Source organism: Plectropomus leopardus, chromosome 3 (genome assembly GCF_008729295.1).
Source record: "Plectropomus leopardus isolate mb chromosome 3, YSFRI_Pleo_2.0, whole genome shotgun sequence".
NCBI classification, from domain to species: domain Eukaryota; kingdom Metazoa; phylum Chordata; class Actinopteri; order Perciformes; family Serranidae; genus Plectropomus; species Plectropomus leopardus.
Window position 1 is genome coordinate 3952949 of NC_056465.1, and position 23630 is coordinate 3976578.

The 23630-nt window shown below is 39.0% G+C and overlaps 2 protein-coding genes across 2 annotated transcripts in view; one reads left to right on the forward strand and one right to left on the reverse strand.

Moving 5' to 3' along the window:
* The first annotated feature begins 2105 nt into the window (after positions 1 to 2105).
* Positions 2106 to 4964, forward strand: si:ch211-51h4.2. Its single transcript, XM_042513058.1, has 3 exons — positions 2106 to 2174; positions 2287 to 2390; positions 4688 to 4964. The coding sequence occupies exons 1-3, from the start codon at positions 2106 to 2108 to the stop codon at positions 4896 to 4898; spliced, it is 384 nt and encodes a 127-aa protein (XP_042368992.1). The 3' UTR covers positions 4899 to 4964.
* Positions 4965 to 7626: 2662 nt separating this feature from the next.
* tbl1xr1a (tbl1x receptor 1a) overlaps positions 7627 to 23630 on the reverse strand; it is a 63730-nt gene continuing 47726 nt past the window's right edge. Inside the window, 13 exon segments of the mRNA XM_042513136.1 lie at positions 7627 to 12458; positions 16808 to 16909; positions 17645 to 17810; positions 18421 to 18548; positions 19570 to 19644; positions 20025 to 20146; positions 20232 to 20276; positions 20279 to 20291; positions 21213 to 21310; positions 21684 to 21747; positions 22366 to 22404; positions 22406 to 22508; positions 23450 to 23582. Of these exon segments, the coding sequence (XP_042369070.1) occupies positions 12432 to 12458; positions 16808 to 16909; positions 17645 to 17810; positions 18421 to 18548; positions 19570 to 19644; positions 20025 to 20146; positions 20232 to 20276; positions 20279 to 20291; positions 21213 to 21310; positions 21684 to 21747; positions 22366 to 22404; positions 22406 to 22508; positions 23450 to 23582 (1115 nt within the window). The 3' untranslated portion in view covers positions 7627 to 12431.

Below are 23630 nucleotides of genomic sequence, written 5' to 3' on the forward strand. Positions count from 1 at the left end.
CTTTGGGTTAATGGTTCATTCCTTCAGCCATCCCAAGGTCATCTGTATTTGACAATCTTGGAAATGAGACAGTCAACTATCTCTCATATGAAACTTTTAAGCTAAAGCTAGCTGTAGCTTCATATTGACTGATAGAGAGGTAGAGTGGTATCGGTCTTTCATCTCATCTGCCGCACATTTCCTAAGTGTTTTTTAAGGACTGACTGGATGTGCTTCTTTCAGTTGACGGTCTGGTGAGCTCATTGTGGAGCAGCAGGCTGGAGTGGCTGTCGAAAGCCTGGGAGAGAAACCTGCCAAACAAAGAGCACATCTGCTCAGCCAGAATGTGAGCACAGACATGACCTCCACAACAAAGAAACAAAGTTAATGTCAGAAACTGTCAGGAAATATGGACACACACACACACACATGCACACACAGTGTCTCAAAGATCTAATGAGTTGGGTGTAAATTCAGAGTGCCAGGTCCCCTATCAGCTATATATCAGCTGTCCTTACATAAGTTTGTGACAGTGAAAATGTAAACCCAAGGTGTCTGTAGCACCGAGGTGTCTATTCAGCCATGAATTGTTATCATCCCTTATATATATATATATATATTATATATATATATATATATATATATATATATATATGTATATGTGTGTGTGTGTGTGTGTGTGTTGTGTGTGTGTGTGTGTGTGTGTGTTGACTCACATATGACCTGATGTATGAAAGTTGCATTCTTTAAAGCACTCTTTATACTATGTTACCTGACTTTCTGGCAGTAAATTTGTGATTTTTCTTGTAAATGTACCACTTTAACCAATTTGGAAACCCTAGCTCAGCTCTGAAGGAGCTCAAAGGAATTTGAAAGAAGCACAGTAGCAGCACACTGAGGATGTCAGAGGGTTGTGATTCGTTGATCGCAATGTTGGTCCAGGATCGCAATGTTGGTCCAGGATCGCAGTGTTAGTCCAGGATCGCAATGTTGGTCCAGGATCGCAGTGTTAGTCCAGGATCGCAATGAGGAATGTTGATCCAGGAGCATGTCCCACCTGAGCAAAGCATGTTGTGCAGTTTCAGCCATTGCAGTAGAGCTGTGAAAGCAGTGAAAGCATAAGTGTGAGTAATAGCACTGATGATGGCCGCCTTTGGTTGTGCATTGCAGTGAGTCATTTCAGTGTCAGCAGCACAGCAGCAGGACACTGACACTGATGCGTCTGAAAGAAGCGCAGTTGTTTCTCATGTTGTTAATTACATGCTTTTCTGCCATGTTACGTCCAATTGTCCTCTCAAGACAACCAGAAAAACTACTCAGGAATAGCCTGAGGAACATAACAAAGAGCTCAAGGTATCGACCTGACCTCACAATTCCCTACATCCCAATCTGATCAAGGTCTTTGGGGATGTGGCGTTACCCTAGAGGTACCCCTTATCCACATTGGGGTCTCGTTGGATCGGACTTGGCTATGACCTGTTGAGACCTGGACACAGGACCTCTGGGGGTGTCCTGAGGTGCACCAGGTCATTGGTGACGGATCCCTTGAGTGAATTGTAGGGTCGACATCCCACAGACACTCTGATTTAAATTAAATAAATTAAATAAAAAAGGGGAAGATAAAAACCATGGAAATGACCTGGAAAAAAAGTGTTTCAATATTTAAAATAATTTTGGAACTTCATTTGAAATATGAAATTATGATCATTTGAAATAAAATTTTCCCCTAGCTTTGCTCTTTTTTCCCCCCCAAGACATTTTTGCCTACATTTTAAAAATAATTCTCTAAAACGTTTAAATATTTGCAAAAGGCAAAAGGAGCATAAGACAAGTAATGTCACTCAAGGTCTCAAAGAGTTAATGTTTTGGCCGATCAGTGTATGTCTCTCAGAGTTGCATGTGTGGAAGTGTAGTGATCTGTAGAAGCAGCCTCTGTGATAAATGCAGCTTCAGTGAAACTAGATATTCTCCCTGGTTGTATCTCCAGAAATTTCAACACAAGCTGCAGTTTATTTTCTGTCTCTCTTCACATAAATGAAGATGAAAAGTGTGATTCATGTGAAACACTCGTCAGATGTTCACTCTAAATATTGATTCCATGCTGCTTCGTCTGTCTTTCTTCCAGCATGGCGAAAGGATTCATGTCACTGCTCGCATTCCTTGTCATCTTCACCGTGTCAGTGTGTGATCCCAGGGTAAGTGATACAAACGCACACACACGACTAGTCATGATTGAAGATGGAGACTAATGATGATGAAGCACTCCAGCCTTGAATTCTGTCAGTCACCGCTGCTTTCTGTCTCCAGGGATTCGTTGTCATGTTGGACAAAGTTGTGTCTTTCTCCCTCAACACTGAGGTGGGACTGTTTGTCTTCATCATGCTGAGAGAGGCCAGAGAAGACAGATTCCAGTGAGTTCCTCTGTTTTTTAGTAATACATGTATGTTTGGTTTTGGGTTTGTTTGTTTGTTTGTTTGTTTTTTTTGCACAAAACACAATATTGTATGTCTATTACTGTAATTACCTTCACCAACAAGCTTATGTATTCAGTTTGTTTGGTTTGTCAGCATGGTTAAAGGAAAAGAATAATGTCCTGATTTTCATGAAACTTTGTAGAAAGCTGTAGCATGGACTTATGAAGAACATGTAACGTTTAAGAGCAGATCTGAATCTTTTTTTTTTTTTTTTACTTTTTTTGTTACCAAACCTTTACTTCAAGCCAGTTTTGGTGATAATAAATCACAACAAAATCAAGTGTTTACAGGTAATAAAAGTATAAACCAAAACACAAGTTAGCAGATAAACAAGCGAAAACACACAAGGATAGATACATTTAAAAAAGTAGATTAACAAAATAAACAAAGAAATTAATAAATAATAGTAGGGAGGAGAAGTAGAAGGAGAAAAGGAAAAGAGAGAGAGAGATCATTATGGTCCAAGTCCACTTCCATTACATTGCTAATAAAGACAGGCATCTTTATTGTGTGAAAGATATTTTAAAGTCAAAATCAAATCACAAATTTGATCAATTAGGTCTATTTTTCACTGTAGTTAATATTGCAAGACAGAGCATTTGGCACTGGCAGAAGAAATGTTGTGCATCTTAGTATCCACTAGATGGTAGTATAGTTCAGTGGTGACAAAACACAGACAAGCTGCTCAAACTTATGACAGAAAGCAGTCGTCATGGAGAATTCAGTGGTGCCATGGGAGAACTGGAACAATTTAAACAATGCTTTTTTTAACTAAAGTGGGGCAATGGAAATGTTAATACACACATGCTATAATGCTCTTTGTTACATGCAAATGTGAATTGTTTGCAATGGGCATCACCAGACATATTGAGGAAATACATGTAGACTTATATAGAGGCTGGGCTTTCAGATTTGCTTATCATAGAATACTGGACTGTTGGCCTTGGTCGAGGTCTAGCTCTCTCAGTGCCCTTCTTGTCACTACTGCAACTACTGCTGTTACTCCTGTGGAGCAGTTAGTAACTTTTTTAAAAAATGCTTTTTGTCATATTTGCTGAAACTGTCAGTACATCCACACGGAAGTATATGCAACTCATAAAATGTGGAAAAAATTCTGGTAGCCCCTCCCACTCCTTGTTGTCTTGTGGCATGTTCTAGAATCTACCACAAATGAATAAAACAACCAATCAGAGCTGTGGAGTCTGTAATGCAGCTGTCAATCATGTCAATCTTTGCTTGAACTGCAGTCAAGGCAACATTCTCTGAAATGTATCTGATATTTTCTTTAATTTTCTAGTAAGAGAAATTATAAGAGAGGTCAACTCCAGATGCAGCAAACATTCTTAATCATCAAAATCTCCTTTTACTCAGGAGTGCTCAATGTTGAATCTCACTGATCCTAAGTCATCTATTAGCACAGGTAACACCCCCTAAACAATATATAAGGGCAGGTTTTGTGCCTTGTGCCAAGGCCCCATGACCAAGACTAGAGAGATGACGCCAAAAAAGGCTGAAAGAAGAAGAACTTCTGCATGAGTGAAACTGGCCTGCTGCGCCTGAGAATTTCATGTGACTTTGTTGTACACCCTATGACCTAAAAAAGCGAACAATGTTTCCTTTATAGTTCTGTGAAATATGTTTTTTTCGAATTGCCTCAAATACCACCTCATTTGACTGTAAAAACTTTTTTTTGCAATAAATGGGAATTTCTCGAAATTGATGTGTTTCCGTTAGTCAAAATTTCTTATCACAATTTCAGTTTATGAAATTTGAGGGTTAATGGAAACCCGCCTAATGTTTATTAGTTCCTTCCAATAAGTTAACTCCAGCAAAACTCTACAGAAGTGTTAACTGGAGAGTATTTTAATCAGAGCAAGCATACGCTTTAAAAAAAAATATATATGGTTAATAAAGTTTGGGTTATGTGGGTTTGCATTGAGACTTAATTGAAAAGAAATTTTAATTTTCCTAATAATTGGTATCAAATAACAAAGTTATCATCAGGAAACTCATTAGGAAATGAACCTGTCAAATAAAGTGTGAAATAAAGTCTGCAGACAGTTTTCCTCCTGTGCAACATGCCATCAAATGGAAAAGTTGTAAATGTTTTGCAAACCATTTTTATGCAAAATGCCCCAAAGTTCAGCTCAAATGTTTTGGTATGTTTGGAAAAACATGAACTTCAATGAGTTTGAATGTTTGATGCACAGCTGACCTCTGTCTTGTCCTTTCAGACACCTGGCTGTCCCTCTGCCAGTAGGTGACTGTGTCTTCAGCCTCAGTTGGCTGCTCCCCTGCTACTTCCTGTTTGCAGTAACCTACGACGTCCTGCAGACCCTGGCAGACGTGGCTCATTACCTGCCTTTCTACAGCCACAGTCAGGAGCTGCTCTACCACAATGTGACTGAGAGTTTAACTGCAGCCAACATCTCCATCCTGCTCTGATCCTCAGGCAGACACATCACTCAGTGGGAGTTTAAGTTGCCAAAAAGCAGAAGCTTCGCAAGTGCTTTTATATTCTATTCACACTTATTAAGCTCTTGATACAATTTTAACATTTTAGAATGAAAGTAATATTTGCTTTGGACAGTGTCTTTGGCCATTTCTGTATTTTTGCACTCCACTTTGCCATGACTACTTTATCAAACAGAGATCTGCTTTTCTTTGTTTCTTCAGATTTGGTGGCCTCTGCTTTGTAAACTTGATGAATTGCAGAGTTGAATGCATCTGCTCCCTGGTGTTGTAGAACTGTAAATATGAAGTTTTAATTAAATACTGTATAAGGAGTCATAGCTTGAATAACTATCAGTGTAATTTGCAGTATGAAAATGACGTTTATTTAAATGTGCTATAATATTGCGTTCGCTTTTGCTTGACTTTCATGATATCAGTCAATTTAAGAGCAATCTATATACTGTTTGAGTCAAATGTCACATGGTGTCTAAAAAATGCACCATGGACCATTTTTATACTGGTAATGTTACTGCGGCTGAGCCACCAGGGGGAGCTGCTCGTCTCCACTCTGCACATTGAAACATTAAGTTAGACTTCCCAGCAGTGTGTTCACATGCATGTTCACACAGTCGACTACATTTTAATTCAGGCATTATCTGACTCTGTTACCCATTTTCCACCAATATGGATCAGATTCTGTTTAGTCTTGCATCTATTTTTAATTGTTGAGAGCATTTCGACCAAAAATAAATTGGCTCAGATCCTGAAAAGTTGGTTCTTACCCCTTGATTCCACCAGCAGCGTGTCGCTGGCATTATGTCTGCGATGCGGTTTTGCGCCGTCCTCCACACGTCTCTATATCCCACCAGAAGTGTCTGATACTGATGTGGACTTGCTAAGATTGTGCTTATTTCATTATTTTCCCTTGATTCTGTGGTCATTTCTCTATGATTTTTTTGTGATTCTACCATGGCTGAGTATGCTACATATGTAAATGTTTTCCTTTTTCTGTCTGTGCTGTGCTCTTTCTTGTGCTGCAGCCTGCAGTCCAGCCAGGAACCAAGAAAATCAAAGAATTCTGACCGTGTTTCAGTCACACACAAAAAAGAAACATGTTCATCTTGATAATTATACAGATCAGTATAAAAAAATCTAGTTAAACATGAAGTAGATTGAATATTTGTGGCTGTGTTTCAAGGTTCTTGAGTTATGGCTAAAAACAGGTTTCATGGTCACCTTGACCTTTGACCTTCAACCACCAGATTGGAATCAGTACATTCTTGAGTCCAAGTTGACATTTGTTTGTTTGTTTGTTGATTTGAAATTTGAGGATACTTCCTCACGGTCATCTTCACATATTGTGTTCACAACAATGGGACAGACGCAAGGTCACAGTGACGTTAACCTTAGACCACCAAATTCTCATCAGCTCATCTCTGAGTCCAAAAAAATGTTTGTGTCAAATTGGAAGAAATTCCTTCAAGGTGTTTGTAATACATCACTTTTACAAGAATGAGATGAATGCAAGGTCACCATGACATTGATCTTTGACCACCAAAATCTGATCACTGTATCCTTGAGTTGACTCAAACGTTTGTGTTAAATCTGAGAAAATTCCTTCAAGGTGTTTTTGAGTAATCACATTCACAAGAATGAGACGAATGCAGGGTCACGTTGACCTTAAAGTGAACCTCAGCTGTGACCTTAGACCACCAAAATCTAATCTGCTACTCATTTCCTCGAGGTGATCTTGAGATATCCCGTTCGCAAGAAGAGGACAGACATATATAGTTACTGATAATACTGATCTCGACTATCGACGGCACAGAGGCATAAAAATGCCCAACCAGCACGTTGTCGCATCGCTGGCGCTTGTAGCACGGCATAAATACACGGCGCTCCCATTGCAAAGCATTAAATAAAAAGAAACGGCCCCCAAGTATTCACTGATAATACTGAAAAGCCGATTCTGAAGCTGAATTTTACATGAAGCAGGTTACTCACTGTTAAAGTGGGCCAGAATGGATCCTATGCTGAGCCAGTTCTGGCCCACAGGCCGTATGTTTGACACTCCTGCTTAAATGTGTCCATTGTTGCCTTCTCCTTCCTCTCTGTCCAACCTGTTGAATACAACACGCCTACTGATGTCATCATTGTTCTCACTTCAGGTTAAGAGGAACCTGTTTATGTTATTATTCATTAATTTCTTGGTTCAAGCTGTGAACCGATTCTGAAACGATTCATTTTTGGCGGGAATGCTCTGAACAGTTCACAGTTAGCTGAGGGAACCAGAGTGGAACCTGTTGCATGTCTGTGGAAATGAGGTCTGAGTGGAGTCAGCAGAAAGCTACTGGTTTCATTTTGGAGACCCAAAAATCCAACTGGTTGCAACTTCGCTTTATTTGATGATGTGAAATACAAAAACTATCCTTATCCTTCTCACTTTGAGAGTCCCTGCCCTAAAAACCAAACTCTGAGAATAAAGCATGCCTCTTCAGTCTGACTGTGTGAAAGCACCAGCATGACAGGAACATGATGGAGGTTCACGCTCTTTGAAATCAATGTTTTATTGGTTTATTAAAGCCATTTTGTTTGTGTTTTCACATGAATAAAACATAGATTCATGATTGCGACTGACACGAGTACTCTGTACTCCACGGTGTTAGCTCAGCACTTCTACACACACACACACACACGCACGCAAATAAAAACTCACAACTCTTATCAAAATATATTTTATTCTGGACTTGTTTCACTGATCTGACTGAAATGACAACAGATCGATGTGATGCGAGTTGCAGAAAAACAAACGAACAAACAAAGGCTTAGAGAGCCCATGGGGGAAATACTGCCGGGCTGACATGATGCTGACCTGTTGTGGCGGCACAGATAAAGGCTGACTCAGCGACTTTGGCCATGTTAACCCAGACACACTGTGTGGCACAGACCTAAGGATGGCATGAACAGTGATTTTTTCCATAACTTTTGGCTTGAGGTGCTTTAAATAAAGGGAGGAAAAAACAAAAACAGTACACAGGACTGAAATCTCTGGAAGTTTCTAGTAGAAATCTCCTATTAATTACAGAGGCTACAGGAAGAAATAAACCTGATCTGCAGTTGTACAAACCTTGTTTGGAAGCAGAGCTCTGGAGGCAGAGGTAATAATTTTTAATTAAACCTCAAACTAAAGTTGCAACTTTCAAAATTGAATAGTGTGGTGAAAATCCAATTAAAATTTTTTTTAACGATTCTGGATGATTTCTGCAGGATTTGTTAGCCTTTTCACTGACTTTCATTCTAAAATTAAAATGCTTCTTTGGCTCTGACCAATAAGGATTAGGACAATCTGAGCACAGAAAAAAAAGATATTCTGCGCAATTATATTTTAGTGCACATTTTCTTGCTTCCTAAGTGACCACCGTAAAACTTCAATTATTATTTGCTTTAACCAAACAGGCTTATATTTGGGACAGGCGTCTACGTGGGACAGGTGTCTATGTGGGACGGGTCTTTATTTTCTGTCACACCAAACTGTTGCTCATCAAAGATGGAAATACAATCAGTGTTTATAAAACCTTTTTTGCATCTGTCTTGTTTACTCTTCCAGTATTAGTCTTTTTTGGCATTCATGGTTTCAGTGAAATGAACTGATTAAATCATAGAGAATCACTATTTTGCTATTTACACTGTCTTTAGCATGCAGATTTCTAATCTTAAACTAACCCTGTGTGTAACATGTCCATGTTGACAAAAGTTTAAACATTTATATTTGTATGCAAATCTCCAGCAGGGAGCCAAACAACCTCTATAAAAATGACCTGCATAGTAACCGGGCCTCTAATTGAGACAGCCCTTTATTTGCCAAAATGTGTTGTGTTGCCACGAGAGTGGGTGTTTAATCGGGACAGGCTTATATTTGAAGTTTTACGGTAATAACTGGATTAGAGACAAAACAACCAAACGGAAATTGATCGCTTTGTCGTGGCCGGCTGAAAGGAAGCACACTGTAAGACTCTGCCAAACTGTTCTTTTTTCTGTGTTCAAAATGTCCTGTTGCACATTAAAAATCACGACACAAATATAACTCCATATTCAGTCAATGAGATTATTTCTGATCCCAAAGCAACTTTATCCACAAAACATCTGCATGATTCCCAATTATAGAAATAAAAAATGGGAACCAGAAAGATTCCCTGAAGTCTTGGCTTGATTGAAAAATTACAACTTTATTCAATTTAAAGAGTAACTTGTTTTGAATTGTCTTTTGTGTAAGTGTCTTTTTCTGGGACAAATCTTCCCAAAAACATTCAAGCAAAAAGAAAAAGCAAAACATTTCTTTATTAAAACATATTTTGACAAATTTAGTGGTGATTTGCTCCGAGGACAAAGTGTTCCCCAGCAAGGTGCCTTCAGAATGACGGCTCAGCTCGCCGAGCCTTACATTACACGGTCAACCTTTAAAGTAACAAAACAAAGATCTTTAAAATTTATAGAACATGTAAATTAACACTGCCAATAAATCATCAATTCACATTTTTTTTTCAAATCTACAAAGAAATTACAAAAATGTAACTTTAAATTTGTCTTTAAAAGAGTATAAAATGTTTAGTCAGTAGGGAACCTCAGAGGGAAATGTGAGTTTTGGTGGTGAAGAACCAAAAGTGAAGGTGAAGGGGCAGATGAATCAACACACACTGAATGTACAGTTTGACATTTTGCTGTTTTTAATTCACCAACACCGTCATGTTGCGGGTAAAAGATTTGACATTTGACCTTTTTGTGTCTGATTTGTTTCTGTCCTCAGCGGGGTTCTTCCCCACATCATGACGAGTAGCAGGCGATAAAAACAGACACAAATGAAAATGTCCAGATATTGCTTTAATGTTGGGTCCGCTTCTGAGCCTGATTCTGAATAGCAACCTGGTGGCAGCGATCAGACAATAAGACAGGGGAGAAAATTCTTCATACTCTGCGTAATCGCAGGTAGAACATGTAGTTTGGAGCAGTTTGTGATGTTTGTCTGAGAGGAAAACAAACAGAAGGTAATGTTTCTTTATCTTCATGTGTGAAAAGGCAGCCCCAAAGTCACACTGAGCCCACTTCTCCACGCCACAGAAATGTTATTAAAACAGTAAAAAAATACATCCGAGTTAAATTTCAATTATATACTTTTTGGAAGCAGAGCGGTAACATAACCTTAAGTTATTTTTGACTTAAACCTTCAACAGGGCAGAGCCAAGGAAATACCCATTCTTTTGCCAGTTCATTAAATACACACGGCACTGTCTCAAATACAGTGCCGTGTGTATTTAATGAACGGTTTCTTTCCTTTCTCTATCAAATTTGGTGCAGACTAACTTGAAATAATGTTCTTGCACAGCTTAGGAGGAGTCGGAGTAGCATCTCGTTGGTCATTCTCATTGCCTTAGAAAGCCAGATGTTCGTGGGTGTTAGCCCGTTTTTGTACATTGAGCTTTAGCAGTGCACAGTTGAAACACACTGTAACGTGTGCTTATTCTTGTGAAACTGTCACGGTTAGGGTCAGACCACAGGTTTAGATAAGTTTTGGGTTGAAATATTTTTGTTTTATGTAAAGTGACAAAGTGTCAGTCTTTGAAGTAGTGAAGATGCAGTTTAGGGGATTTAGGGGAAATAAGTTGCAATGATATTTTACCGTGCATTTATGCTGAGGGAAGCAGCAGATTGCAAAAAATAAACCAGTGGTCTCACTCATGCTGCAGGTGGTTCAATACAGTCAGAGGGTGTCCCGAGTATCAGAATGCTCTGTACAGTACTCTCAAAGATAATTAAAAACAATAAGCCACATTTAGTAGGCACAAAAATTACAGTTGTGTGACACAAAACTGATGATATTTCCAAAAATCTGAATGACACAGTCTGACTTTGCTAATGCTGTTTTCATCATGGTATTTTTTAGACTATTTAATAATTGTGATCAGCCAAGAGAGCAAAACCGTTCAGGGTCTGAGATATCGTATATTTTTGACAGATTATATAAAATGACACATACTAACTATTTGGTTTCAGCTGTTAGCAAACAACTACAAATATATAGCAAACCAAGAACACAAACCACCATCACTCTTTTAACTAAGGTGAAAAATAATTTATATTTCTGCCTGGTGATAAGGATTCACTGCAAAATGTAATGGGTTCTTCCTTGGCGTTACTGTTAGTGATTGGATTGATGTGTCGATGCTTAAAAGGGCACAAAATAACGCGCAAATGCAGCAACCGGACTGAGCTCCGGACTGAGTTTGTTTCTTTGGCTCTGCCCTCCGAGGTTTTAGTCACTGAGAATAATTCTGCCTCCAGAGCATCAACCTCTGAGAATCTGCAAAAACATGTGAACAACACTTCTGCTTTTTCACCACCACCCCTCAGGCCATTGTGTGTTTTTCTGATTGGCGAGTTAGAAATGTTTAACGTGTTACAGATGAGTAAATCTCTGGAATCCTACTGGCTGAGGACAGTATGTGATGAGACATGAGACCTGATTAACTGTTGCATTACTGAAACTCAGAGCAGCTTTGAACATTCGGACAAGTGGAGGTTAGCTTCTTGCCAATTAAACCTTTAACTTTTGTCCAGGTGACTAAGAGAGGAGGACTGTGGGTAAATCCATCTAGATCAAATAGTGCGCACAGGAGCTGTTTTTAAAGTGTGTGAACACGTGTGTGTGTGTGTGTGTGTGTGTGTGTGTGTGTGTCAGTCACATGTGGCCAGGGGGGATCCAGAGTTTTTCCTCTGGAGAAGACAACACGTGAACTACTGCATGTTGAGGTTAACCATATGAGCCGCTCACAGCTGCAGAAACACGGATAAAAAGCCTTTCCATTTGCCACATTGGTTTGATGAGGACACTGTTTTTGACAACTATTTGGTGTCCGATTGTGTTTGAATGCATGTACTTCTCCAATCAATAAAACTCAGACCTGTGCAACCCCTGTTCCCTCCCCTGAAGATAAAAAATATAAAAACATTGAAACAAGAGATCTGAAATTTAAAAAAAACTAAGTGCCATCCTATTTTATGGTGGAGAAGTTGATATGTCTGCACAATGAGATCCAACTAGTAACAAAGATCAACACTTTTTTCATTGTTTTTCATTTTCATGACGATGAGCATGGTTTAAAGATCAAAAAAGCAAAATAGCTTCCAAATTTTGGTACATATACGGATCTGCAACTTTTTTTTTTCTATCAGTTTTTTTTCTTTTTTTCACTGCGTCCCTTCTACATCTCTGGAAGAGTCTGCACAGATAGAGAGGGGCGCTTCCATCCGCCCGTTTATCCATCCGTCTGTCTGTCCGTCCATCTGTTCATCCCTGTGTCTGGACCTGCTGTGTCGGGGTGCTTGCTTCCTGTTCCTGTTTCCTGCTTCCTGTCTGTCGGTGGGCGGGGCCATAGTCGTAAGCGTGAGCAGTACGCAGGGCAGGCAGGGACAGTCATTTGGCTATGTACACATTCATGGTCGGTCCATGGCTTCCAACAAACAGCAGCACTATTTCCGAAGGTCTAGTACACACACCTGGGACAGGAGAGGACAGGAGACACGGATCAGTCTGCCGAAAAAACTTTCACAATACACACTGGAGCACTGCAGAATTAGTGACGTACGGCAAGAAGAGTCCAATATGGTATACCAAAAAGGTGTGTAGTATGTGAAAAGATAAAAAAGCTGTGGTATAATATGCCAAAAAAACAATATGTAGTATGTTAAGAACATGCTTGTCTAGTATGCTAAAAAAGTTTCGTGTGTCAAAAACAACTTCAAAGTATACCAAAAAAGTCATATAATATCATAAAAAAATTGTCAGAGTATACAATGGAAAAAAAACATGCCCAAAAATGCCATATTATAGTATGTCAAAAAGCGCCAACAAAGGACGCCATAGTTTATCGTGCCAAACAAAAATATAAAAGATAAAAGCAAGATAATATACTATGTTTTTAAAAAAGTCATAGAATAGTATTCCAAAAAAAAATTATAATACTTTAAGGACAGAGTATTTTATGTTTCAAGAAAAAAAAACAAAGCAGAAGAAAAAAAGTTATGTTCAAAGAAAGTCATAGTATACTATGTCAACAAAAGGCATAAGGCATGACAACTATATGTCAAAAAAAAGCCGTCATGCTATGCTATATTGGTATGAAAAACAAATGCCATAGTGTAGTATGTTAAAAAAACTGACAAAAATATGACACTTTGGGAAAAGACAGTGTAGTATGTAAATTTAAAAAAAAACAAAAACTAGTATACTATCTTGAAAAAAAACTATCAACAAGATGTCATACTATGTCCTCCAAAATGGCATTAAAATGCATAAAAACGTCATACTATACAATGTGTAAATGATGTTTTCAATGTTTTTTCGACATTTTATACTATGACATTTCTCGACATGCTATTTTGTGTGGTTTTCAGCTGTTTTCTGGACATGTTCGTATTTTCACATTTTTTGCCATACTTTTCGTAGTGTTTCCCATTATTAACAAAGATGGGCAGCTACAGTCTCAACGGAAATGGACTGTTAATTAAGACTCAAGTCAATTTTATTTATAAAGCTAACTAGCTTTAAAGAAAGAGTCCATGAATATTAAAATCATCGGTTAAAATGAATGAACCTGATTATTGGCATGTTAAAGCCACTTTCACATACAGTATTTCTGGCTGGTGGCAAGTTGCAGTGCTCTTCAGAAGTTAAAGTATTCTCATTAGGTGTAATGAGAACCTATTTAGGTTACTGTGCTTTGAGATAATCTAATTGGTATTACTGTAATCGAAGCAAAACTCACGTTTTAAAAGTAAAACTGCAAAATTAAGACATAAAAATGCAAATACCCTTTAAGATCAACTCCACGCATCCATCAACTCTGGCCTTTTTCAAGGCTCTCGCTCCTCTGAACACACTCAAAATCACAGTCAGCTGTGGTGTGTTCCAGCACTCGATGGGATGTTACACTGCACAATACTGCATTGTAAAGGGCTGTACTGTTCAGGGTGTGCACTAAGCATGGCAGTGCAAACATAATTTACAGTTTGGGTAAATGATATGACATCCCTCTGTCCTTAGACCCTCACACTGCCTTCAGAAAAACTTCCCCAAAAAAACCCTGTCATGGGGGGGAAAAATATGGAAGACCTCAGGAAGAGTGGCTGAGGAGGGATCCCTCTTCCAGGACGGACAGACATACAGTAGATGTCGTAAATAACAATTAACTTACAATAATGACAAAAAGAAAGAGAAAGAGAGAAGAGCTATATTAAAAACATTGTTGGGTGATTTAAAACGCAGTAGAGGCAGAGGAGAGCAGCAGAACATCAGGGGCATTAAAAGTGAAACTAAACTGTTCTTCTGCTGGGCCTAAAACTGCCTTTCACTTACAAAAATCTGCAAATATCTTCTCTTATCTATCGTTCTGATCAGCTGTGAACATATCAATAAATTAATTATCCATGAGACTGGATATCTGTGACCGGATACCATTGACAGTGGGCTTTCATTAAAACTGTTTAAAGAGATTTACTAAGAACTTGGATTGCTTACAAGCTGCAAAGGCTTCTATACATCTGGTGAATCATCATCAGCACCATCAATCAAGGATTCTCTACGCAAGTACAAATCTAAATCAGACCTGAATCAATCCGAAGGCACTCAATGTTCCTTCTTGAGTGAGTGTATTTTCTGTAACAAGATAGAGATAAAATTCAAGGGCAAGACTGAGCGTCTTACAAACTTCCAGAGTAGGAAACACAGAGGCACTCCAACAGTTGCTGGTCAATGTTTTCCCTGATGAGGAGAATCCAGAGATACCACGTGACCCTCGTCAATCTTATTTACTGCTGCAGCCACGAGAACCTTGATGCCGCCCTGAAGGACTCTTCGCTACTCAAAGTGATTCATCAACACATGGACTACCAACAGAAGGTTCGTGAGGGCAAGAAGCTCCAGAAGTACCCTAAATTCCAGAAGGCTTTTAGGCAGCTTGGCACATTGGGGCTTGTGACAGATGAGGTCCAATATGTATGGTCATGCTCAGATGAGGTCAGTTGATGCTGTGCGGGCCAAAATGCTGTAAAAAACAGTGGGTGCTGATGAAGTTCTAGATTCAAACTCCAAAGTAGACCTCAAACGCCTGCCTCCCCCCTCACAGACAGCGAGCCAATTTCAGAGTCGCCTGTTGCAAGAGAGCAGACCAAGAAATATTCGAGAATGCCAGGGTATGGACTGGGAAAAGAAGATGGATGAGGGGTGTTAGAGCCTGTCTGGACAACTGGACCCATCTTCCCTCCTTCTTTCTTTGAGGTGCTGGCCAAGAAAGCGAAGCTCTTGAAAGGGAGGGAGATTATGCCGACAATAAGCATGATGATGAGGAGGAAGAGATGGAGATCCAAGAGACAGACTTTGATGATCTCGTTAGTAATGATGATGTTGATGATGAGTAGTAGTATAGTTTTTTGCTTTTTTTTGGTTGTTTTTTGCTGTAATAGTTCACTGACATGGTTTGCATAATAGGCCAATCTCTCCTGACTGCAGGACTCTAACATAAAGGTCTGCTGTGTGCTATTAACCATTTTACTCTGGAAAACTTTTTGGTAGGCCCACTTCCATAGCTGCCACCAACCCCAACCCTAACCCTAATCCTAGTGGGGAAGCATTAACGGAATTTTAAAAATAACCAAAGGAAATCTACATCTTATCCTGTGTTTCATAATCCAGCCCTAGTTTCTACTACAGTTTCAAATAAATGTGGCAATTTCACAACAGTAGGCCTTACAGATTATTAATAAATTAAGAAAATAAAGATGTGCTTTACAGGTTTTCTGCTTGTTTTTTGCCTTTTTGCCCCGAAATAGAGTCAAGATATGTTGCAATCTTAAAAATGGTAATTTTATTGAATTTTGTGGGTCAGAATTGTTTTGGAAAATGTGTTCATTTGTCTTTGTATGTTGTTAACTTTGTTATGCCATTTTCATTTTTTTTCTTTTTCAGGTTCCGGATAGGTGTGATAAAGGGTTAAAAATAAACTCCATGGGACCTCCCAGAATCTTAAAGTAGACACTTCAAGGATTAAGAAAAAACAGGTGGCGAAAAAAATTCACCCCATGCGTGTGGATTTTTCCAACTAGACTGACAAGCCCTGCATCTCCCGGTTTGCCAGAACTTCCTTGAGGCCAACCGAAAGTCCTCCTCCATGGCCCCCCCAACTCCTCCCACACCTGTGCAAGAAGTTCCTCCGGAGGTGGGAGGTGAAGACCTCGCAGACAGGTGCCTCCGCCAGACGTTCCCAGTTCACCCTCACTACATGTTAGGTTTTACCAGATCTGTCCAGGAGCCTCCCTTGCCACCCGATCCAACTCACCACCAGGTGGTGATCAGCTGACAGCTCCGCTCCCTCTTCACCAGTGTCCAAGACATACGGCCGCAGATCGGAAGATACAACCATAAAGTCGATCATCAATCTTTGGCCTAGGGAGCTCTGGTACCAAGTACACTTATGAGCATCCCTGTGCTCGAACATGGTGTTTAAAATGGACAAACCATGACTGGCACAAAGGTGCCTGATCTGAACACCGCTCGGATTCAGATCAGACAGGCCGTTCCTCCGAATCACGCCCCTCCAGTACACTATAGCGTTTACTGACAGTTTTTTTGATATGGTATATATACTAGTTTTTGACATACCATACTCTGATGGGGTTTATTTCATATATGCTATGGCTATGTTTGAGTTTTTGACATACAACATTTTTTTGTCAGTTTTTTTTACAACCTATCATAAGTCTTCTTTTTTTTGACACACTATACTGGCATTTTTTTGTCCTTATTTTAACATGTTATACTATGCTTAAAAGTGAAAAAAAAAAACACTTACAGATCCGTCTGATGCGCTGGCTCCCACTTTGTCCCCTGCTGCATTCCAGCAAACCTCAAAGATTCCCCCCGTCCCTCTGTAACTGTGGACTAAAGCGCCCGTCTGCAAAAGAACAGACAACAGACAGAAGCAGAGAGGTGAGGGACAGACAAAAGGTTGGTCATTTTTTCTCTTTTTTGCCTCAATTTAAACAGTAAGTTAACCCAATGATGTAAATAAAACTGAACAAGATACTCTATAAAACTGTTGTTACTCATTTCTTTGGCCACTCGAGGGCAGCAGTTGACTTGTGTTTCTGTCCACATGGTGAATTCAAGCCCAACATTCAAATTGCTAATCTCTTAAGGTGCTGAGCAGATGGCATACAGTCGGTTAGCAGAACTTTTCCTCCTAAGCTGCTGCTGGAACAAGGTGGAAGCCATTATGGCTTTAAAGCTATTGATGTCAGCTTTTAACTACCACTTTTGTCACCTGGGGTTAAAAAAACTACAGTCATGGAAAAGACAGGACACCTAATGACCACCCCCTGCCCCATGCCCAACTTAATGTGATTTCTTCCATAAACGGGGGGGGGCACTTTTGCCAGATCTTTTGTTGTTGTTTTTTTTCTTCTTTTCTGTTTCTTTTCTTTTTTCTTTTATTTTGTAATAATTTCTCACTAACTTTTACTAACTACTAAAAACTACTGGTTTTAAAGACTGGTTTCATTTTGTTTTGGTTTCTATCAATAACAGATTCCACAGTTCTCTCTCTCACACACACACACACACACACACACACACACACACACACACACACACACACACACACACACACACCCTTCCATTCTCTTACTACCTGTGTATTCCAGATGTGCACACATTTGTCAAAGGAGCCACTGGCTAGATGCCGACCATCAGGGCTGAAAGCCACGCTGTACACTGGCTCCTGGTGTTTAGTCAGCGTGTGGATACAGATGCCTCTCTCCACGTCCCAAAGACGAACTGTGGAGTCAAACGATGCACTGTGGGAGAAAGAGACAGGAACAAGAAGGTTTAGAGACATGCTGCTGGGGAATCACGACTTTGGCAGAAAGAATCAGTACCGTACAAGGAATATTGTAACCCACTTAGAATTTATGCTAACATGGTAAATGGACTGTGCTTTTACAGTGCTTTTCTAGTCTTATTGACCACTCAAAACTGAATGCAGGCTTTCACACTGCATTGTCACATTCAACCAATCACACACACATTCACACACTGGTGGCTGAGGCTACCGTACAAGGTGTCACCTGCTACTCAGTAATCATTCACCCATAGGGCATAGGGAGGCATTTTGCCTGGAGGAGCTAGAGATCGAACCGCTGACCTTCTGATTAGAGGATGACCTGCTCTACCTCTGAGCCACAGCTGCCCACTGCCTTTTTTTCATCATAGCAAAAAGGTTTGGAATATCATCTCTTATTAGAGGTGAACTGAGATGACAAAAAAGAGTAATACTAATTGAACTTATTTAAATTATTAGGAAATTCACATGAAAAGTTAAAGGGCCAGATTGTACCTATGTCCTTTTTTTGGCTAAACTAGCATCTCTTTGTTGTTGCATGCGCACACACACGCACACACACTCACCTTGCTAGCATGAGGTTAGCACTGGGATTGTTGGTTCCAGGGCCGGTGGGACTCCATTTAATGGTGTAGATTTCTTTACTGTGGGCCTGCAGGTCATGGACACACGAATCCTGCTTCATACTCCAAATCTGAAAAAAAAGAAATACATTTAAACCTTGCTTTTAATGTTTCAATAAATACTGGTGTATTAATAGGCAGCCTACAGCAGTGACGACCATTTACACAAGTCAATATTAGCACTGTGCAATTCATCAAAATTTCAATTTCGATTATTTTTTCAGCTTCCTTCAAAACAAGTAATCAAAATACAATTATTATTTGCGGCATGATGAGTCTAACAATGTTGCCCTGTTTTGTTTTTTATTTTGTATGGCCATGTTTATAAGTAAACAATATGTGTGTGTGTGTATGTATATGTATGTATGTATGTATATATATATATATATTATATATATATATGTGTGTGTGTGTGTGTCCATTTTTTATGTATTTATGTGTGTGTGTGTGTATATATATATTATATTTTTTTTTGTTTGTTTGTTTTTTTTGTTTTTACTATATACACATCTTATGTAGATGTTGTACTATCCTTTTGTAATAGATTTTAAGTGTGTGACATTAAATGTACAGTCAGGTGTTTTATCATGTTTTATACCCTTCCATATCCGAAGCATGCCTGGTCAAACTGACAATTTCAGCAGAGACAGAGGAAGAACTACGGAAATCAGACTCCTGGCTTGTTCAAACATTATTCAAATGTATTTGCTGTTACTGATGCAGTAACTTATGTACTGTAAAATTATATCAGTTGGGTTAGTTGGGTTAGGTTTGTGAATGTGAACAAACTACAGTAATAAGCAAGATGTGTTACCCAACATGAGTAATCATGTTAAAATAATTGTTAGATAATCCTGATTTCAATATCCATAAAAAAAAAACGTCATTATTATTTTATTATTTATAATAATTTTTGCCATAATCGAGCAGCCCTAGTCAATATACAGTTTGCCCGCAGTCTGTCATCACTTTCTCAGAATCCCCAGTCATCACGAACACATCATTACTTTAATTAAGGTTTAGAGGCAAAGTTATCAGTGATAATAACACAAGATGTCCAATATTTTTCTTCAGATTTAGGTCTCAGCTCACCTTCAGCGTCATGTCATCTGAGCAGGAGGCTAGCAGGTTCCCTGTGGGATCCCACTTGATTGCATTTACTTCATTCTGAAAGGAGAGAAGAAAGGGGATGAAAGGGTGGAAGCTCACGAACACAGAGACCCAGCTGAAGATTTACAGTATATACAGTATGGTGTGTGTTTGTGCCATTCGGAGGAAACCATTTAAAATGAAGGTGTTATGAAATTCAAAACCTTCAAAACCGATTTATGTTACAAAAGTCCAACCAAATGCTTACAAGCCACTTCTGCCCAAATATTAATGAACAGTGACAGTAACACTTTCCCTGTCTCCTTTGAGTGCTTTGGAAAGATACACGTCAGTAATGAGGATATGGATGTATTATCATATACTGGTGGGCGGGCGCACGCATGCGCACACACTCACACACACATCACAAACCACCCACGCTCTCTCAAAGCACTTACTGTGTGTCCCTGGAATGTTTTGATGGGTCTGTCCTGTCCCAGTTTACAGACGTGAATGCACATGTCTGTACTACAGGAGGCAAACGTGTTGTTGCTCTGCCAGTCCACATCTAGTGCTGGAGCTGCAGGAGACAGAGAGATGAATGTTAGCAAAATCAAACGGCAGAGCTGGAAAATTCTAAGAGACAAGAAGAGACGCTGTCATACCTGAGTGGAAGGGAAACTGTTGTTTAGCTTCTCCTGTATGGGCATCCATATGATTGTTGTCTGGCAGGACAGAAACACATACAGTTAGGGCTCTCAAATGACTATACAGAACATTTGTGTGGCTGACTTTTTAAAACCTTATATGAGCAATAGGGCTAGGTGATATGGCCTATAAATAATATCATGATATTTTAGGCTTTTTCTCATGATACATCATATATATCCTGATATATTAAAATCTCCTTTAAATTACTGTATACTACTAACATACTAAAGAACAAAATAAACAATGGTTACAATAAAGTTTGTAAAGTACTGTTATAATAAAAGCACAAAATTGCTATTAAAAGTGTGGTAAATAAAGCATTGTTACACTAAAGGGAAAGTATTGTTACACTGAGGGTAAGTAAAGTTATGTTTATACTAACAGTAAAAGAAAAGTAGTTAAACTTAATAAAGCACAGCTATACTAAATTTAAATAAAGTACTGTTTTAATGAATGTAAATTAAGTACTGTTCAATGAAGTCAAAGTACTGTTCTAAGAAAGGGAAATACAGCATTATTGTAATACATATAAGCACGTACTGATATAAAAGAGGTTAATAAAACACTTTTATAATAAAGATGAATGAACTACAGCTACATTAATGTTAAATAAAACACTGTTATAATGAGGGTAAACAAAGCACTGTTATAATTAGGGTAAATAAAGTGCTATTATAATTAAGGTAAATGAGGTGCTGTTATAATAAACAGATCTCCAGTCTATATATTAATTATATTTGCCAGTTGCACTGGCGCTACATGGTCAATAAATGCGACTTAACAGTTTGGTTCTGGAGCCCTACAGATACCAAAAGAATTGAAGTGCCAATGCGAGCCTCAGGCCAGTGTCTTTAAATGATGTGACAGTTCATACATAGAGCATAATCATTCTACATGTGACCTTGAGCTGATTCAGATAGCAGATGCAGGTTTACCTTATCTACTCCTGCGCTGAGGATAAAGTTGCCTTTTTTATTCCACTTCAGGGCAAAGATGGGACCTTTGTGTTGGCCAAGTGTACTGGCCAGGTTCCCTATGGAGCAAAACACACAGAAAAGAAAGAAAACTGTAAGCATCAAATTTGTCAATGACAACAAGCAATTTAAGGGTTGAAATAACACAAAATGGGTCAACACCTGAATAGTAATATGCAAAGCTGCCTCTAGGTGGCAGCATTGTTCAAGGATTGTTCAATTAAGCCATGTGGTAAACAGACTGTAGTAGAATAAGCAAAAACACATTACCCACGCTCAGTCATTATGTTTCCACATTCTCTAATATTACTAATATTACAACAATTGCATATCAATACAATTTTATATTATGTTACTCCTGATATTGAATTCTGCCCTATATCTATGACAAAATAATGCATGCTCATGTTTAATGGATTAAAGTCATCTCACCGTCCTTCGTCCATATTCTGGCAAAACCGTCATAGGAGCCTGTTGCTAAAAGCGTGCCCTCGCTCTGTCAGAGAGAGAGAGAGAAGTGTGAGAGTGGCTTCGAGAGAGTGAGAGTGTGTGTGTTGGACAGATGAGCCAGGCCAGGCCAGTTTAGACACGCTCACAAACCAGCGGTGTCTTTTGCAGTTTCAGAATTATCCTGACAGAGTGCAGACTCAATGAACATTTTAGTGATTCAGCTGGGTTCAGGAGAGAGCTCTGTGTTTTCCATCAGCATGGACGCTTTCCAGGAAATGTTTTGCCTCTGCCCTTGGCTCTGGTTTACAATCCACTGGCTGAACTAAAGGAAAATTCCACTCTGATGATCTTCCACCATTGGACTTCATCAACAGTTATGTTCACAGCGCTCTGGAAGTTCCTCAGTGATGAGCCATTTGTTGCAATTTGCCTTTCTCTTGTAAGCAGGACTGTACATGCAGGATATTACAGATAAAGCATGTTTGGGTTTTTTTGCTTTATATCCATGTCTGGATTCATATTATCAAAAATAATTAGCAGCAATCAAAGTATTTTTATGTAAACTGGAAACCATCATAAAAAAAAAAGAAGAAGAAAATAAATGACAATACGGTTGCCGTGAAGCATGACAACATGTTACATATGTACATGTTAGAATGCTTACATTCCAGTCTAGCGAGGTGACGTCTTTGTTGCTGGGGACAATCCTGCCCTCCCTCTCGTATGCAGTGTCTCAGGACCAGCTGTGTGGAGCTGCTCGTACTGTTTTCACTCAGGTTCCAGATACGAGCTGTCGAATCACCAGACCTGACACAGATGGACACATTGCAACATTAACCACATTTTCCTAGAAAGCTGGTTCCTTTTGGCTCCACATTGTTTCTCGGCAAATGCTAATGACTTTTTTCTTTTTTAATCAAAAACATCTTAAATTGTAGCAGTGAGGTAGTCTTTGAGGTATTTATATGAACTGAACATTTGTGTAACTTACAACCCCCCCCCCCCCCCCACACACACACAAAAAGCCCCAACATTATTGCTATTTTAAACATGTGATATACATGTGATATATATATATATATTGTTATTTATTACCTTTTTTTAAATAAAAATTATGTTCCTGAAGCAAATCTATGTCAACATCTTCTTTATCTGATAAGATTAAGTCTGTTCTTCTCACTCTAATAATTCTTATTTTACCAAACTGTATTAGTGGCCTGAAAAAACAATTTAAAACATTTTATTATTCTAGTGTCTACCAAAGTTTTAATTTGTATATGTAATATTGATAATTGAAATAATACATAATAAGTGTGATACTTGTCGTCTGTGGCACTATATTGCCACACAAAAATATAGTGATACAACACTGTTTTGATTTTTCCCCCACCTTTAACTGTGGCCTTTGATTATGGCAAATAATCTAATGTTTTATGCAATGAACTGTTTGACTTCCTTCCTTTGAAAATTCAAATGTGTGCAAAACATTTAAGCCACTCCTTTCATCAGTTGATGATCTTTGGTTATCAGCTGGAGTTTATAAAAAAAAAAAATTAGGGACTCCTCAGTGGTTTAGGAGTTAAGACTCAGTTTGAGTCCGACTTTGTTGCATTTCTCTACCTCATTTTCTAACATGTCTCTGCGAAAGCTGACTAATAAAGGCATACACTGCCACAATATCAAGGCACACATGTTGGAACAAGCATGTAACATCAGTGTCAGAAGGTTTGAAAGGCAAGTTGACTAACCCCGATGCCAGCAGGTCGCTGACTGGGTTCCAGGCACAGATGAAGACTTCGGACTCGTGGCCCCTCAGGACCATGGCCTTGTTCTGGGGGATCTCCACATCTCCGTCCACCTCCATCAGGTCTGCGTGGTTGTCTAAGCAAAGAATTTGACGGATGACGCACAGCAATATAGGAGGTCAAG

Excerpts from the sequence above, each read along its gene's own strand:
- si:ch211-51h4.2 (XM_042513058.1), top strand. The coding sequence starts at position 2,106 with ATGGCGAAAGGATTCATGTCACTGCTCGCATTCCTTGTCATCTTCACC. Across the intron at positions 2,175-2,286 it reads TGTCAGTGTGTGATCCCAGG|GGATTCGTTGTCATGTTGGA; the intron begins GTAAGTGATACA and ends TTCTGTCTCCAG. Across the intron at positions 2,391-4,687 it reads GCCAGAGAAGACAGATTCCA|ACACCTGGCTGTCCCTCTGC; the intron begins GTGAGTTCCTCT and ends TTGTCCTTTCAG.